General features: G+C 48.3%; 1 protein-coding gene across 1 annotated transcript in view; it reads right to left on the reverse strand.

The window, feature by feature from the left end:
• Window positions 1-1,164: 1,164 nt before the first annotated feature.
• STK32A (serine/threonine kinase 32A) overlaps window positions 1,165-18,359 on the reverse strand; it is a 39,551-nt gene continuing 22,356 nt past the window's right edge. The window contains exons 6-13 of the mRNA XM_080400646.1: window positions 17,058-17,095; window positions 11,305-11,394; window positions 7,797-7,894; window positions 6,041-6,157; window positions 3,902-4,027; window positions 2,856-2,984; window positions 2,428-2,492; window positions 1,165-2,023 (exon numbers count right to left, since the gene is read on the reverse strand). Of these exons, the coding sequence (XP_080256772.1) occupies window positions 1,930-2,023; window positions 2,428-2,492; window positions 2,856-2,984; window positions 3,902-4,027; window positions 6,041-6,157; window positions 7,797-7,894; window positions 11,305-11,394; window positions 17,058-17,095 (757 nt within the window). The 3' untranslated portion in view covers window positions 1,165-1,929. The remainder of the gene's footprint in view (window positions 2,024-2,427; window positions 2,493-2,855; window positions 2,985-3,901; window positions 4,028-6,040; window positions 6,158-7,796; window positions 7,895-11,304; window positions 11,395-17,057; window positions 17,096-18,359) is intronic.

Consider the following 18,359-nt stretch of genomic DNA (forward strand, 5'->3'; position numbering starts at 1 on the left):
AGAGGAAAGCGGGGTATGCTGCATAGCGAGTGCTGCAGCCCTCAGTTCCTGCAGCCCTCCCTCAGAACTGGCTTCCCCTTTCCCTGCATCTTCATGTGATGGCTGCAAAGAAACGGCTGTAGTCATCTAAAACTGGGGACTGCTTATCTTTATTGTACACAGGTGGTAGTACATGCTGCGATGGCACCATGTCAGGAAGAGGATGCACAGGGCAAGTCGGAACAGGTCCCCTCGGAACCCAGGGAGGTGCTTGCACTGCTGTGCCAGCAGCCCCTCTGTACCCTCCTGTTAACAAAGGTATCAGGACCTAGAACCGTGTTTGGTGCCACTCGCATTTCTGTTAGAAATTATTGCAAAAAAAAAGTTTCTGCAAAGGCAGTGCAGAAACTGTCCCACAAGGGTTGAAGCTGGCAGGGTGGAGGCACAGAGGCAAACACCAGAGCTCTCAGCGCAGAGCTGGGGCTCTCCAGCATCACCCACACAAACCAGGCTGCCCAGAGCATCTGTTCCCAGTCAGTGGGACAGGGCTTGGTCAGGACCCTGTACCAGACCCATTGTGGCCACACTGCTCTGCCCTGCTTAGCCTTCCTGCAGCACAGAAATGTTCCTGATTCTCCACTGCATCCCCCAAGAGACACCACCGCCATGGAGGGGAGACCCAGGCATCCAACGCAATCCATGGGAAGGCTCACATGAGCCTTTCATTTGCTGTTGCTTTCATTCAGCTCTTCGAGTTGATCAGATTTAGCCAGAGAAAGACAGGAAGGCACAGGGGATACAAGGAACACCTTCGGGTAAATGGGAGGCAAATAGTTCATCACAAATTCATTATATTGCTGAGTATAGGAAAAAAACGTGAAATAAGGACATGAAAGCTCCAGTCTGCCAAAGCATTTAAATAACGACATCATTCCCAGCATTACTGTAATAGAAATGCTTTGGCCAATCTCAGCATTGGCAAAGACCGCACCAGGACTACAAGAGCTGCTTAAATCAAGAATGATTTCAGTGGTAGAGAGATTAAAAAAGCACAATCAAATTTACCTCTGGTGTTGGAAGCCAAATCCAATTGGATTCAGTGAACTGCAGTAGTTTAATGTGATGATCAATGTTTTTTTCAGGTGGGCCTGGAAAAGCAACTGGATGCTGGTTATTTACCGGTGCCTGCATCTGCTTGCATGCTCTGACCACCCACCACGCCAGTCCTGCTCTGCGAGAAATGGGAACAGGAACCAGCATGGAGAGTGGGGAAAGGGAGGGGAAACCACTGCTGCCTCCTCCCAGCAAAGGAAGGAGATCGATCAATCATTGCCACTTCCAGCCCTCCGTGCCCACACTCACGGGGTGTTCACAGGAGGCAGCTGTAGGCAAAGGGCGCCTTTGTCACTGGGCACTGGTGGTGACCCTGCAGCTGAGAGAAGCTTCTTCCAGCTGGAGCAACCAGCAGTGAGCCCGTGGGGAGTCCCACCCTCCCCAGAGCTTGGACTCACAGCATCACCAGGACTGGTGCAAGCGGTGACACTGCTCTGAACAACGCGCACTCAGCCCTTCAGTTATGCCGTTGGCAGCCGCCGCGCAGGCAGCGCCAGGGCTGTGATGCCGGCTAGCCGAGCCAGAGGGTGAGTACTGCCATCCACGATCACACGGTCACATTCCTGCCGCCAAGAAAGGCAAAATAATAGGAACAGAGTCCAACTGACTGCGGGGAACGGCGGAGGCAGCACCCATAGCCCCTCCCGCACACCCAGGGTCTGCCGGCCGTGGGCTGGAAGGCAGAGGGATGGGTGTCCCCGCTCCCACGCGGCCACCTGCCCTGGGCCATCAGCACTGTCCCGGCAGCAGCAGGTGAGTTCGGTGGCCCAGCAGCGTGAAGGTGAGTGGGTGGGTGTGCACTGGCCCCCAGGACAGCCAGCAGGGGCTGTGCCGCAATCAGAGGTGGTTGTTCTGGTTGTCCTCCTTGTAGGCGCCTCTGCTTTTCACCAGCGCTATGGCTTCCTGGGTGTCGCTGCGGTGGTCTCTCACCCTTAGGGAGAGAAAGGGTGGGCTGAGCCGTGAGGGAACACCAGGCAGTGCCGGCCACGCAGCGCCACGGCTGCCCACGAGCATCCCGTCCTCTGGCCGAGCTGCCACCCACTGCATGGCTGCACCCTGCAGCTCCAGGCTCCTGCAGCCCCGAGCCACCCCAGCCCCCAGCCCCTGCAGCCCTCCGAGCCCCCAGCCCCAACAGTAACAGTCCGTGTGCACAAATGAGGCAATTAATGCAGCTGGTGGCCGTGTGCCCAGCCGCTGCCTCAAGGCCAGAAACGCTGCCTCTGCCCTGGCAGATGCCCCTGACCCCCCTGTTCACCAGGGTGCCCACACCCCGGCTCTGCCAGAGGCCCTGACAAGGGCCAGGGTCTCATACACTGCCTCTGCATCAGGACTTACTTTTCTCTGTTGAAAACAATGAAGTCCCTCTGGAGCATCTCCAGGTGCTTTTGAAGATGGCAGGTCTTTCACATTCAAGTAGAAAAATAAAAACACGAGGAATAAATTCACAGTTGCCACAGAAAGACATTACAAGGACAATTTCAAGGAGACGGGGAGATGGCTGTAAATCTTAGCTCTCATCTTTAGCCCCCCAGTGGGGAGAACGGCATTGAGACTCTCCTCTCATACCAGACTGGCGGGTATATATGCTGCCTTCCACTCAGGGGAAGATATGGAAAAGTTTTGGGAATAAAGTTGGTCCCAAGGGAAAAAAGTGGTCTGTTTAAACAGTTTGCTGTGGTCTTGCTAGATAGCTAAATGACAAACACCTTTCTTGCAAAATGAGGGACTCCCTTGACCACATGCTTGTACCTGCGTGCTCTCACCTGGGAGGAATTGCTTTTGCTGGTGTCTTTCTCCTTCTTAGCCAAGCGCTTTTTTTTCTTGTGAAGAGGTTTGGATTCTAGGATCATTTCTTCTAGTTCAAAGGTTGGGTCACAGTTCAGTCTGCCTTTCTGGAGGAGAGAGAAAAGGTGGCCCTAAGTGATCGGAGCCTGCCTGGAAATGTGTCTCAAACTGCACCGTGCCTGGGAGCTGAATTTTGTAAAAAATAAACTAATTACAACTGCACACATAGCCAGAATGCCTGCTGTACTTCTTACATATTTTATCAGTTCCTTCAGCCAGGGGACATTGTCAAGGTGTGACAATTGCTCGTTTTGTGCTCACTGCTTCTACTCTGCCCTTTGGCTGCTTTGAAGTGACAGCAAGGACGGGGTGTCTTGGCTGAGAGGACTGCAGCAGCCTGCAGGACTGGTTTTAAAGCAATAGCAAAAGCAATAAACCCACCACAGAGAAAACCAGCAACTGAGGGGGGAATAGATAATAAATATTTATATTTAATAAAAATATATAATAATACATTAACAAATACTCATAGCTTAGCCCAACTTTTGTTTGGCTGAAAAACAGTCAGAGTAGCACTGCACACCACAGTCCTTGGATTATTTTCCCTAAGGGTTATGTTACATCTGTGCTGTTTTAATCCAATTAAAAAAGGATCAGAAACAGTAATCTACTGTATGTGTTATTTTACTATGAACAATGGGCTTGTTAGGGAGAGCCATTACGGGAAGGAACAATTATGGCAGAACGGCAGGTGCCCTCCAGGCTGCTAACAGGGAATGTTATTAAAAAAGCAGATTAATTTTGGGGCACCCACACTTTGTAGTCATCCCCCATTAGTCTTTACTACACCCACAGGAAAGTGAGAGTGTTGCCCCGGCGTCTCTTTTCCCCCGTCCTCAATGACATCTGATGTTCTTCTGGAAATGTTTAAGAATGTCCCACGATGTGGTGCCAGGTGTGAGGGCAGGCTACAGCGTGTAAGACTTGGGCACACTGAGAACCTTGTAAAATCGAATTGCCTTACCGTGGGAATGAATCCTGGCATGATCCTTTTCTGGAGAACAGCATCCCAGTTCACATCGGACAGATACGGGAAGTCCTGGATATCTTTCAGCTGAGAAAAACGCCTCTCAGGGTTCACCTCAAGCAACTGCAGCCAGAGTTAAATGGAAGAGGTGAGAAAGCAAGACCCTGAGATTCGAAGTCAGAGATGAGGTACTCACAGAAGTGCCTGTAGCACTGAGCGGGGCTCAGGACCGCTGCGTTATCGCCCGCACTTCAGCTGGGTGCCTCTCCTCTGTGCTCTGGCTCAGCTTCCCTTTGCCAGTGGATGCCAAGGGCTCACAGTCTTTAACTCTATTCATTATCATTTTTACGAACAACTTTTACCCACGTTATAGGAGCCGGCAACGAGGCAGTACCATGACATTAAACAATTTGCCCAAGGTTAAAAATAAGCATTTGTTTCAGAACAGGGAGTTAAACTCATGCCTTTGTCTTCCCAACTTAACACCGTATCAGAAAATCATCCCCTGTTTTCCCACTCTAGTAATGGAATATTCCTAAGTATAATTCCAATGTGAAATAATGCATTCACACAGCTTATTTTCAGCATTTTTTTTAAACATTGCTGTAGGAATTACTGCTGTAGAAAGAAATGATTGAGGTTTGCCTCCAAAGTTCAAGGATTTGACATTGCATCAACTCCCGATATCATGCACTCCAAAACCTAGGAGGAAAACCAAACCACCCAAACCCTTGGGAAAGGGGTGGATGAGGTGACCCCCCCAGCCCCACCATGGGGCACCGGCTGTGGGCAGCCAGGGCACGGAGGTGCGTCCCCCAGGTCGCCCCCCGCGCAGCCCTGTGCTCCCATCAGCTCTGCAATCCCATCCTCACGTGAGCAATGAGGCTTGGCGAGGAATGATTATTTACCTTGAACATTAATAAACACAGAAATTCACAGATGTCTGAGCCAGGACAGAACCACAGTGGCCTCATAAATAATACATCTGGCTGTTAAACCAACTGCAGAGGGGCACTGGGAAATTTAATTGTGACATTGCATTATTTATTCACAAGGGAACCTATATGGCTCGCGGCACGCTGTGGTCCAGGGAAAAACTTCCAGCATAACAACACAGAGGACATCTGCAGTAAATATCTCTGTATTACTGTTAGGCTTAATGAAATATTAGCTCTATTTCATTTTAAGCAAATTGAGATATTCTTCAACTTTCTTCTTGGAAAATACGCCATTGGTTCTGTCTCATGCAAAGAATTTATGTCTCATTTTCATTTAAAACTTTTGAGAGTATTTCATTAGAGACGGCAAAATACTTCTTCATACTGTTTGGAACAAAAAATAGATGAAAGCTACATGAAGTACTACTATATTGCCTATACTCATTTGAAAATTAGAAAACTATTTCCATACTATCCAAAATACGCAGCTAGTGCCGTTATGCAAGGTCTGGCATTTCGGCTTTGCTGCCACTGTATGCAAACAGTGCCTGACACTGTCAAGCAATAGTTTTGTTTATTGAAGCTATGGCTCCACTTCAAACATGATTTCAGCTTCAGAATGATTCCAGTAATGATTTTGAAGCAATTTTGATAACAGCTTTACTAAAAAAATAATTACAGTGGTGCATAAACCACATGGCACGGAAAGATTTCAACAGCATCAGCACTTCTTGCAAATCTTTTAATTGTTGGGAGAATTTTTTTTTTTCAAAATAAAAAAATGTATGCTGTTTTTTGGCCAAATTTTTTGACATATACATTAATATCTACTTCTAAGTTACGTCATTCCATAGAGACAAAGTCAGAGGAGGAACTCTGGAAGCAAAGACTGCGTGTGACCTTAGAAGAGATGCATTAGCAGCAGCTGCACTCGCCGGCACAGATTTCATCCCACCAGCCCAGGACACTGTACTGCTAACTGGTTATTACACTAGTGCGGCTACAACATTAAAAGCTGGCTATTTATCAGATGGCACCATCTGAAGGTCACTAACACTGCGTCTGGACACAGCTTGCGATGACTCCCCACAATTTACTGCAACGGCTACAAAGCACGAGGGCAGGTGCTTTAGCAGGCGCCCAGACAGGACCCACACGTGGCAGCCCCTGCGCCAGGCGCTTCCCTGGCTGCCCTCACCTTTTTGATCAGTGCTACCATGTCCGCAGACCAGGCAGCAGGGTACATCACTGTGGCCGTCCTGAACACGTGAGCGATTTCATTTGTGGAAGTGCTGGAGCGGATATGATACGGCCTCTGAAAAACGCCACAAGGAAAGCGTTTTAATTTATCTGCTTTGTCAGACTCCTTGGGAAATCTTTTTAAAGCAAAGAAGCTACAAACGGTCTCTGCCTATTCCTCGGGCCTCCTGTTGAAAGTCTCCCCATGTGATGGCAGCTCAGTTGAAATAAACAAAATAATAATGTCAGTAAGAACAACAATCACTAGATATTTAAACAGCACAACAGACAATGGGAGCAACACCCACAAGTTAGCATCGTTAGCCAGCTTGTGTTTGCCCAGCTGTTTCAATACCTGTATCTTGCAGGGGTATCAAAAAGGCTTTTTATACAGCTGGTGCTGTGGCTAGAGCACTCCCAACATTCCCTGTAAAACGTGTTGCTCTTTTCAGTTCTTCACTCATGTTGGAGACACCACAAGTGAACAGGAGCAGGATTTCTCCCACCTGTCAAACCGGCTGAAAAAAACATGTCCCAGGAGGGTTACAAGCACGGCTGGGACACCAGGCTGCAGGATGACCTGTCCCTTTGGAGCACAGGGCTGCCCCAGCCCCAGCTCAGCACCTGGCCACCTCCAGCTATAGGCAACGTACAGCCGGCGTGACGGGGCAGGTGAGTCACCTCCCCGTTCAGCTCCCAGCTACAACACCACTGCCCACCTGGGAGGATTTACAAGGGTAGAGTGTTCCCATTTTGAAAGATTTTTGATTCCCATATTTTTACAGTGTCTTGGGAGGGTAAGGGTGTTAAATATACATTTAAAAAACAGTAGATATAAATTGTGAGATCGAACCAGGTGCATTATACTTAATGTGTACTGGCACTAGACGGACCTCAAGGTCTCCCTTCACCTCCTCCCCACGGTGACCACCACTGGTGCCACCCTCTTACCACGGCTGTGCCATCAGCTGGAACACCTAACCGTTTCTGCTCCCACCTGCTTGCCATCAAGTCAAAAGTCAATGTGATGAACACTCCTGCCATTCATTTAACATCACAAATGGAAAACTCAAGTATTATATTAGTATGTTTACAGGGGGCACATGGCTTCAGATACCCAGCAGGTCAGACAGCCACGTCCCCTTAATGTGTGCTACCTGGGTCACTCACAATTTGAGATACACAAATTAATTTGAAAATCTGTTCTTTAAAATATATTCATCAAAACATCTTTTTTAGACTTTCTGTGAAGACTGACGATAGAGTTTCTTAAAAAGGTGTTTTGCATGCTCGTACCAAAAGAAGTTTCCTAGCTTCACAAGATTTTAAACAACCTTTTGCTTAGAAGAATGTAATTTAAATAATTTTGTCCCACTTTTTTTACACTACACTTCTAAAACACTAACCTAGCCGTCTGTCTGTGAGGCCCCCAACCCTACCTGAGGTAGAAGCAGACCACTGATGGGGCAGGCAGGGATTATGCGTTATTAATAATTCATGCATTGCAGTTTGTGTTGACTCAAACTGCTCAATCTCATTACAACAGCAACGAGATTTTTTTCAAGTTTTCTTTTTTTCCCCACAGGATGGGAACTCAAAGCCAATTATATCACAGACCCAACTTCAGGCACTGCCACTCGCTCGCCTTGCCCAGCTTATGCCAACCCAGAGCTTATGCCAACCGGCGACGGGGACCGGAGCCACGCGCACCGTACCCGGGTCCTGAGCAGCTCGTAGGCAGTGACTCCCAGTGACCACCAGTCCACAGCAAAGGAATAGCCGGTGGGTTTTGCAGAGTTAAACATTTCAGGTGCTGTAGAATACAGAAAAGGAAAAAGTTTGCCTTGCTGCAGTCTGGAGTGGAAATGAGCAACACAGAATGCTTGACCCGTGCCGAGAGAGCATCCCTGCTACTCTGCCCTGGGCACAAACCCGTGTCTTACCCTTCACCTGCCTTTGCCAATTTCTGCTTTTTTCTCCAGACCAATGGCACATGGCTGTAGATCGGCACTTTACCAAAACACCGCTGCAGTGGGCATGAACCAGAGCGCAGAGGTTTCCCTGGGGCAGTTCATTCTGTGGTCTCTGTCAGGTTCCCCCCACTCTCAGCCTTGCAGCGCAGAGGCATCCCGCTGCACCCACTCTGCTGCTCCCTGCAGCCACACGGCAGCACCCACCGGTCCCATCCTGCCCGGCACTGCACACCTCTCCACCCTGACCCAGTTCCCAGCACCCCGCTCTGCCCAGACACGTGCCTGCCCTGGGAGCAGCCACCCCTTGAAGCCCTGACCCCGCCGACTAGCCACATGTGCAATTAGCACCGGGAGGAACATTTTCTACTGTCTTGAAACCCAAGCAAGCGTTTCAGCTGCTCTGCCTTACCCTCCCCACCGGTGGAATGGGACTGCCAATAATTTCTGCTTCAACAGACTGTTACAAACCTTGATTGATTAATGTGCATAAATGATGGGATGGCCTGGAGAAACAGGTTTGCTACCACCTTGGTAACCGGAATGTTTAACATTCAATAAACACAATCCAATTCGTTTGGATTATAAAATGCTTTATGTGACTCCTGTAATCACCAAGAGATTCATCAGGCCCCGTTCGCTCCTGCGGTATACAAAGCACTGAAAGCCCAACCGTCTTGGCGCAGAGCCCTGCCTGCGCTGCTGTGCTCCCGGGTGCCCTAGAGCCCCACGGTCCCCTCCACAGGGATCCCAGCACTTCTCTGCCCCCAAAGCCCCAAAAGAACAAACTCTTTTTGCCAACACAGAACTTGCTCGTTACCCCACAGTGAACGTGCTTCAGAATAAGGACTGACCCTAATTCACCGAATCTGGGTGTAAAATTGGCCTGAGCATCTCCTCACCTCCCCCAGCTCTCTGCCCTCAGCTAGTGCTCACTAGATCTTCATGCTGGAGAGCTGTTCCCATCCCACTCCTATCTCTGTTTCATATTTAAAAGTACTTCAGTCTGGCAGAGCCTAAATACAGCCTCACCCAGTGAATGGAAGTGGCTCTTCAGAAACATTAACATGCAGCGTAAACGCAGACATAGTGCCAACTGCACCCTGGGCAGGGGAAAGCACATTTTAACTGCGCAAAGCCCGAGAGCCACAGCTTCTCAGAAGGAGGTTACCAGGCTAGCAGGCAGTGGGCAGAGGCACAGGCTGAAATGTGCTTTCTTAGCCAATACATTTCCCTTTCGAGAGTAAGGAAAAAAAAGTACTGCGAGATTTTGGTGTCAGCTGGGAGGCAAGAATTGCTCTACACAAAAACAAAACAGGGAGCATGTTTTGTGTGTGTTTTCCTTTTTGAAAGGACTGCACCAGTGATGCAAAGGTGAAAGATCAACTCAGTCATCTTGATAAAAAGGAGATTCCCAGGGGATCCCCCTAAGGGACTGGGCTATGCAACAGCTGTAGGGAGGCTGCATTATTTAGGCCTGAGAGGCAGCATTACTGTATGTGAAAGTATGGATTTTGTGTGTGCGGGGCTGTAGCTGTACCGAACTGCTTTCAGTTGGGGAAGCTGAATTTATGGTTACAAAGACTTTTCTGTGTCCTGTCTGCACAGGAGTTCTTTTAGCATTAACTCAGGGTGTTTCTCTCTGGTTCACCAGCTGCATGCCCTGGCCCCAATTCCTCCCAGATCTGTCACGGTTATTTTGCTCTCTGTTTATTACCTGTGCTTGTGCGCTAAGTCTTAAGTGGGTCTCTTGCTGTCTGAAAAGTCAGCTGCTTCACTGATTTGGACAGTAAGTGAACGTAAGTAAGTTTTCTGTACTCCCCTTATAAAGCAGAAAAGAAGCAAAATTTTTTGAGTACTAGGGAAGTGAGGTCTGCATGGGGGGCAATCACTGCGTGCCCTCCTTCCATGCGTGATGATTCGCTCATGAAGGCTGTTCCCCCAGCCGACCCCAGACTGCCACGGAGCAATCCACCGCTCCAGTCACCTTGTCCTGGGAGAACAGCTCTCCCTGCACACTCCTGCAGCTGCCTGACAAGTGCTCTTGCCTGGGACTAATCCCATCCCATTGCCTGGATGGTTTTTATCACTTCCTAAAACCTGCAGCTTTTGTGAACTGAGGAAAGAAGGGAAGGGGATGGTACAGAACTGTAGCAACCAGCCCAGCTACTCAGCTCCGCGGGCACTGGAGGCTGGTGCCACGCTGGCAGCGCAGCGTGCAGGATGTGCTCAGCACCAGGGCACCCACCCCACTGCCCCTGTGCACCCCCATCGCCCGGGCTGCACTTGCTGCAGCGACAGCCACATTTACTGCTACCAGCAATACAGGTACAACAGCAGGGGTTTTGGAAAGACTGAAAAATAGGCTCAGCATTTATCTCCCGGCCGTGGCGGCCGCTCCCACCCCAGCTGTGCCCCTTTCCTATAGGCACCGCTGCGCTCTGCACCCCCAGCGGCGCTGCCCTCCTGCCCTGCTGTGGGAAGGCAGGACGCTGCCTCTGCAGCAGGGGCAGAAGCTGAAGCCTCACTCGCCTTTTTCTGATGCAGCCTGGCACCAGTGCAGCAACGCTCTCGACCACGTCAGCCCGACGCTAGAATATGGGCTCTTCCCTACCGCGCCAAGTGGATGCTGCAGCGCAGGAACACAGCAAGCCTTACATCCACTTGGCCCAAACACAGGCTAATTCTAGTTTTTAAAGCAGCCAATCTATATAAAAATTCCAATTATTGCTGGTGGTGCAGCAGTGTAAGACACGCTAATGTACTAAACTAGGGACTAACGTACGTAACTGGGGACTAAATACAAGCCTTTGTGCTTCGTTTTCCTCCTCAAGGCTAGCAAGAGCATTCCGTCATTGCTACACAGATTGACTGCTGCTTGTGAAATGCTCCAAGATCTCAAGAGCACAACTCTCTTTTTTTACAATGAAACCCATGCTGCACAGCATGCCATAACGGCACTAAACCCCCTGTTTGCAGTATGCTGGCTTTGGTCTGTGGTGTGGTATCAGCAGCAGGCGCACACTTTCCAGCTGGATCAGGGGGTGACTGGGGCAGGACTCCCACCATGTTCCCCTGCATCACCTCTCCAGTTTGCTCCTCATTTCAAACAAATCCACGTGTTTGGTTACATACCAGGAAAAAAAGAGTTCAAACTCTCATCAAAAAGGACTCCATCTGTATCCCACCGCAGCTGTCAAATCAAGCCCATAAAACGCTAATTCAAAAATACATAATTGTTATCGGTACTCACCCATATACGGCTTTGTGCCAGCAATGGTGGTGACTTGTATTTCTTTAGTCAGCATCGTGGCAATATTGAAATCAGTGATGTGCACATGTCCTGAAAGAGAAAGGTTAATGTGTAACTTGATTTGTTTTAAATTCCCACAAGAAGCAGCTTTGAATCGGAAACATTAAAGTAAAATACTCCATGGAAAGGAATTTCCAGGAAAAAAAAAATATTCTGGTGGGAGAACTGGTAGAAAGTATTTCAGCTTGCAGGCTGCTTACAGATGTATCTTGTTACGTCAAACATCCTCTTATTTACCCTTTGGGGAGAAAAAAAAAGTATGGAGTTCTCCAATAAGTTATTTTATGATGATTGTTTTAAGTCTTCCTAAACTTGGGAGGAAGAGAGCTGAACTTTTCTCACAGAAAAAATTCCACTATGTTTTTTTTGGATAAAAAAAAAAATCCTTTATATTTTTGGCTTTCTACCTGTCCTTTGCTCTTCCCAGGTACTGAGTACTCTCCATCTTCCTCTCTAGAGGATGTCTCTAGAATGGAACAAAACAGCTTTGACAGAAAGCAAAGGAGCCTCGCGCAAGAAATTCAGACACTGCGAAAACCCCCTTGGGGGGCGGGTAGGAATGGTTTCTGCTATCACTGCTACCATATGCACCACTTTTGCCTGCAAGTGAAAAGGAAACAAGAGGTGGACCGTCACTTGCAGGGATGAGAAAGGAAATGCTTCCACCTCGCTCCTGCTGGCTCTTTTTCTTGCATTCTTTTTTTTTTTTTTTTTCCCCAAGCACTTATTATTCCTTATTCACTAAACTCATACCAGTGAGCAGACGGTCTCATACAGCAGTACAGGTGGTAGCACAAGGCTGGCTTCATGGAAGTGAATTGCTGTGAAACTTGCTGGTTAATTCAGCCTAATTCTGATCAAACGCTGGCAGCCTTTTCCTCTTCCTGACCTCGGGCATCTTCTCCCAAGGCACTGAACTTGCTCAGCCCTGACAAAGGTGAGCTCATTGTCAAAACATCAGGTGTTTTGTGTTGTGTTTTGCAGACTCATCACCCTCCTCTGCAATAACAGGGGGTGGCTGAATTGCTGTTGTTTCCTCTCACCACAGAGATCAAATCAAAGTGGTTTCCTACTGATGGAGATGCTGTGACAGTACTTCCCTCTGTCATTAGCTTCAACAGCTAGAAATTCACTGCTGCTTTAGTTCATGAGTTAAAATAGAACACAGTCACCTCTGTACATCTCAGAGTTGATGCTTTGGTAATGAACTTCTGTTGTCTTGCCTGGATGCTATGAAACATTTAAGTAAATCTTTACCGTTGTTCCTGTCTGTTATATGAGGGCGGAGATACAAGTTTTCCTGCTGCAAATACCTGATCTAGCTGGGAAAATGTGAGGAACAAGAGCAGAATTTGTGATTTCACCCAAAAATGCTGTATCACATCCCTGTTCCTGCCTCTGTCTCTTCAATGACAGGGTGCAAAAGGGACCCTGGAGCGTGCGCGTCCAGCCGGTGTCCTGGAGGAGGGCTGGATCCACGCATACAGCTCTGCTGGAGACAGGCTCAGAGCAGCTCATGTTCCCAGCAGAACCGCTGGAAGCACGTGGCCTGCCGTGCTTTATGAAAACCCAGGCACATTCCCTGTTTGCGCTGCAGTTTCCAGGGACAGGGACCACCTCTCTGCTAGTGCTGGCTCCTGCCTCGTGCTGAGCCCTGGCACACGCACCCCCCAACGCCGCTGCCAGGCACACAGCCCGGGCAGATGTGACGCTGATCCAGAAGGCCCTGGGATCACACTGAAACCACTTCACTTCCACGTCAGCATCTGGTGAGGATGAGCAAGTTCTCCAGCCCCTCCCTGTGAAGTTACCATCCAGCTCTCTGGCAATTCCATATTCCACCATCGGAGTGCCTGGGGCAGGGGGAGGGCAGCCCCGTTCAGGTGGGACCTGTCCTCACACCTGGGGGTCTCTGGGCTGCCAGCCCCACCCAGGCACAGATTTCCTTACCAAAGCTGCGGTGCTTGCCAGGCTTGTGCTGGAAGGAAGGAAAACGGGAGGTCCCTCTGGTGAGCCGTGGGCACTGCTCGGAGAACGCGAGTGAGGTGTCAGAGCTCACCTCTCACACCGTACCTGGTGGATCTGTCAAGAGCATACATCCCTCCTCGCTGCTTACACCACTCTACAAAACCAGCCAGGTCTGTCCACAAAAGAACAGGCGTCAAATCGCTGGGGAATACTTGAAAGAAAAGATTGACACACACCTGTCTTGTCTGGATAAGTCCTCTATGTCCTTGCATTGTTTTTCTTTCATCCCCAGCTCTTGTTCCACTTTGTAGGGAGCTGTTTTCATAAATATGAATCATAAAGACTTATGAAGAATTTGATATTCCAAGCACAAATGCGCCTTTCTCTGGATGCATCTTTTAAACAATTCACTTCAAATAAATCACAAGTTTTATCAACTAGCCCACTTGGGGAATTATCAAATCAGGTCAATGAGGCCGGGGAAGAAGGCTCAGGACAGTATGAGGAGGCTGAACAGCAACGGCCGCGTTGCAGACTGGGGTGGACTGGGCGACCAAGGACAGCAGCTACTGGTAACCGAGAGGGATGTGCTGGGTGCTGCTGCTGGGCTTTAGGGTCAGACTTCAAGGCTGGTGTTTTCCTGATTGCTCAGCGTCCCTAACTCAGCCAGTTTCGAAACAGCACAGCCAGAGCTGTCCTGCGGGCACCATGTCCTTCCCGAAGCACATCCCGCCTGCCTGAAATTGGCACTTTCAGATCAAGCCTTTGGTTCCACATTAAGGCAAAGAATTTTCTTACTATATTCAGCACCTCTGTTACTACGTAATTCCTTCACCTTCCTAGAGCATCTTTCGTGCAAAAAATATAAGGCTTCTGCAGATTCAACTAAGATAACATTCTAAAGAATATGAAACAAGAGACATTAGGAGCTGTGGGGTATGGAGGATCTTGGACAGGCTGTGCCTTAACTTTCTTATCTGTGTTGAGAGGGCAAACAGGCTACGTGTGCAGTGCCTGCATTAGCGTCAGCTCACCCATTTTAGCACTGCCCTTGAGAACCTTTCGGCAGTGGTACGAGAAATAACACTGAGCCAAGTCATTATGGGGCTCTTGCAAAAAAACCTCTCAGTTTTACTAGAGATAAAATTGAGCTTTTCTTCAATTTTATTAGACAAATGACCTGGCCAAAAACTCCTGGTGAATTAGTGACAATTCCTGGAAACTGCCATCTGTTATAGTCTGTTATTCCCAGGTGAGCCGTGCTGTCACTGAGCCAAATCAATAGACTTATTAAAGGAGGAAATCACTTTGTGCTTGGAATGACTGCTGAAGGTGGTCATCTGCTGAGGATCTTTTCATCGTGGGACCTGATCCCAATCTCTGATGTTGGACAAGTGCTTTATTTATTGCACAGCAAGACATTTGCCCAATATTCTACTTTATTTATGGCTCACTTTAATTTCTTTGCTGAAATTGATATGGTAATACAGAATGTCACTGACTGGGGTGACAGAGGCAAAAGCATGAGGTGTGTGTCAAGTTCATGACCGTCAGCAGCAGGACAATACACTTCAATGTATGGCATCACGAGAGGCATTTGTGCTATTAAAAACTTGAGCCAGCCTCCTACACAAAGATCAGACGATGGACACAAGGGCTCCTGCAGCCTTTCCAGCAATTTATACCAGTAAAAAGAGTGCTGTGGTTTGTAACAGACGTGGGTGCCTTTTGACATGCAAATCTGAAAGGGTGAAGGAGTCACAGCTGGTGAGGTACCCTACAGCTGGAAAGGCAGATGGGCCAAAGGACAGAGTTAGGGGGCAAGAAGAATCTAAACAACGAAGGACTGAAGTCTGATTGCTGAAGGTCTTTGGGTGTCTCCGCCTCTCAGAGGACTGATCTCAATCAAGAACATTATGAAAAATTAATATTGGCAAATAGCATCTATTATGTGATCATGGTTGTGAAAGCCTGCTGAAGGGAGAGGGGGAAGAATGGGGAGCTGCAGCTCCGTTCATGGGGAAAGAAATCCTGAAAAACAAGCACAATCTACTAGGCTAAATATAGATAAACAAGCTACAATAACAGTTGCTCTGGGGACAAGAAGGAATTGAACTGTGTGCACGAAGCTTTCTGTATGCATGAGGGGACACACCTTTGCTGCCATGGATGAGGAAAAGAAATACTCCAAGTCATAGTCAGAAGGACACTGAAGTCAAGGGTACAGCCACAGAAAATGACTCTGAAACCTCTGCAACAGACAGCTAAAAGACCACAGCGAGCAGAGAATGGGCTCAAAAATCAACCTAAATTGCAGTGTCATTATAGAAGTCTGCAGGTTCCGTCCTGCTGAGCTGAATGCAACCGCAGAGACAAGCGAAGCTTCCCCTGCCCTGTTCCTTCCCTCCTCGGGGACTGCTGACCTGCACCTCCGCGGCCCCAGTGCTCGCGGGGGGCTGCATCACCCTGGTCCTACAGGGTGTGGAGGCTCTTGGAAGATGGTGACAGGTCACTCGAGAGTGTTTGCTGGTGAGGACGGACCGACCACAGCCCTGCGCAGCGCTGGCAGGGAGGGCAGCCCCAGGAGCCTGGTCCTGCCTGGCCCAGCAGGTCCACAGCCCATCGGTGGGGGCTGGCAGGAGGGAGGAGGGGGCTCTGCATCAGTCCACGTGTGGGGCAACAGCAGGAGAAGCACCGAGTGAGGCAGGAGAACGCCTACTGCACTTGGGGGCAGAAGCACCTTTGCTGACAGCTCCTAAATAAATAATCAGCTAGCACTTTGAAATTAGAGGTCATATGCAAAACGGGGAGAGTCTGGGCTCTGGTGCTGCCAGGCAACCCTAGTCACCAGGAGAGCCACCAGCATCTCTATTACAGCCTCTGGAGTCATAATGAATTCAGATACGCTTGCTCCTGCACTGACTCTTTCTCTTTGAGTGCCTTGCTGTAGTTGCTAATGAAGATTTTCCACCACAAGCCAGTTACACAGGTTTTCAGAAAAATATGAAATGACAAAGTATTTTTCTAATGAGTTAAAAGCTAATAAATGTCAGAGAACTCTCACTGTGAGAGCTTTGCCAGTGCAAAATGTGTCTAGAGAGTAATGCATGAACATAGAGTTTTGTCTCAGAAAAAGAAAAAAAAAAAATGATAGCAACAGGTATGATAAATCCAGCCCCAAATCCTCTTTGGAGCTCCCTCCCAATGTCAAATGCTCGAGAAAGAAGACAATACCTAAACGAAGACTATCTATTCAACCATTATTCATTCTGTTTGTGAGCATACGTTACACACAGCCTGCAATTACATGAGCATTTCCATTCAAATATATACAATTTGTGCAAGTTTTAAGCAAGAGCCAAGGTCTTAAAATAAGGTCTGCTAGGCAACTGACCACAAGCAGCACAAAATGTCTCACCACTGCCTTCCAGGGACACCATTAGTTCAATCGACCAGAAGGAGGTGCCGATTAAACACTAAAGCCCCAGAAATACCACAGCATCAGAGGGTGCCCAGCGCCCTGAAGGTACTAGATGCTGCTGCTCAAAAAGCAAAAGACAGCAACCAGAACACAAAGGGACGGCCCTGCTCCCGAATGAACCGAGGGAGAGAAAGGAACACAAACCGAGGAAAACTGCAAGCACCTGAACTTCAGCTTGGATGTTCCTGTTTCTGACTCTGCTTTTATGCATATGCATGAGGACTACAAAGCAACTGGCACTTACCATGCTCATCCAGTAAAATGTTGTCAGGCTTGATGTCTCTAAGAGAAAAGGCAGAGAAAACAGCCATTAGCCTAGAAAAGCGACATGAAACACAGCTGCAGGCAGTTCAGGGAAGCCCAAGCTCTGGACGGACACACTTCCAGCAACATTGTGCCCTAGAGGGTGCCTTTGCTGGGGGTCTCCAGCTCTGATGTTCCTGCAGGGTTTGATTTAGGCACAAGAAAATGAGTAATCAAACATCAAAAGCAGAAATGGTGGTACAGGGCTATGGCTGCGAAGGCTGCTGTGGACTCAGGCAATCCACTGAAAAGGTTAGGGCTTCTTTTTATCTTTTTCCTTCTTTTACTTCTTGATCTGTTTCAATACTATATTGAGAGCTGTTCCCCATCTCTGCGCTAGAAGCAAAGGGGTACCCCACCGGTTTTATTCCTCAGTAAAAAACCACCAACAAAATAATAGTACCTATAGCAGTGCTGTAGGGAAATGCTTTCTGTTGAAGTGAGAACATGTACACCTGATACACCTGCTGCATCCACCCGAGTGACTTTACAAGACACTACCTGGTTTTAATGAGCTCATTACATCAGTCCCCATTCACCCGCTGTCAGCCTGAGCCAGGCACCTGGCAACTTCATGCCCCTGAGACCGTCACCTCCGCAGGGCAGGCACTGGTGCATTAACCCTGTCCCCTCTCAATGCTTCCCAGCTGGCCCAGGGGTTCAAAGGGAAGAAATGAGCAGGTTTAGGATTTTATCTTCAAAAATGCAGTCACTGACCTAAAGTTTGGATTCACCTAGCCACCTGGAATCAAGAATAGGCAATATATCTAATTACCATGTAATAGCTTACAGTGCTCTGGTATCTTCTCACCCAAACTCCTTCCAGTGGGTTATAAACACCAGTTGCCTTCCTCGTGCTGTGCCCCATCACACAGGTAAGCGTTGTGAATCAAAAGAGTATGGGGCGGCTTCAGGTAAGCAAAGCTGTGCCATAAGTTTAGAGCCAAATGGTCCAGGTGCTCAGGAGCTCTGAATTTGATAGTGAAAAATGGTGATGCTGCACTTGGCATTTCTGAGAAAGCACTAATTTAAGCAAAAACTTTAAGGAATGTTTCAGCAAAAAGAGTTTGGAACAAAATGGATTCTTTCCATCTCTTGATACAAAAATATTTTCAAACTTTCAAAATGAACTATAAAGACAGGTTTTCATTTCTCATCCAGTTTCCGACATTTTAACTTTTTTTTAATTTCCACTGGGGCCTTTCCTGATCTCACTCAGTCTGGTATGCAGCCTATGGAAATA

This window comes from Falco punctatus (assembly GCF_963210335.1).
Source record: "Falco punctatus genome assembly, chromosome: 8".
Lineage (NCBI taxonomy): Eukaryota > Metazoa > Chordata > Aves > Falconiformes > Falconidae > Falco > Falco punctatus.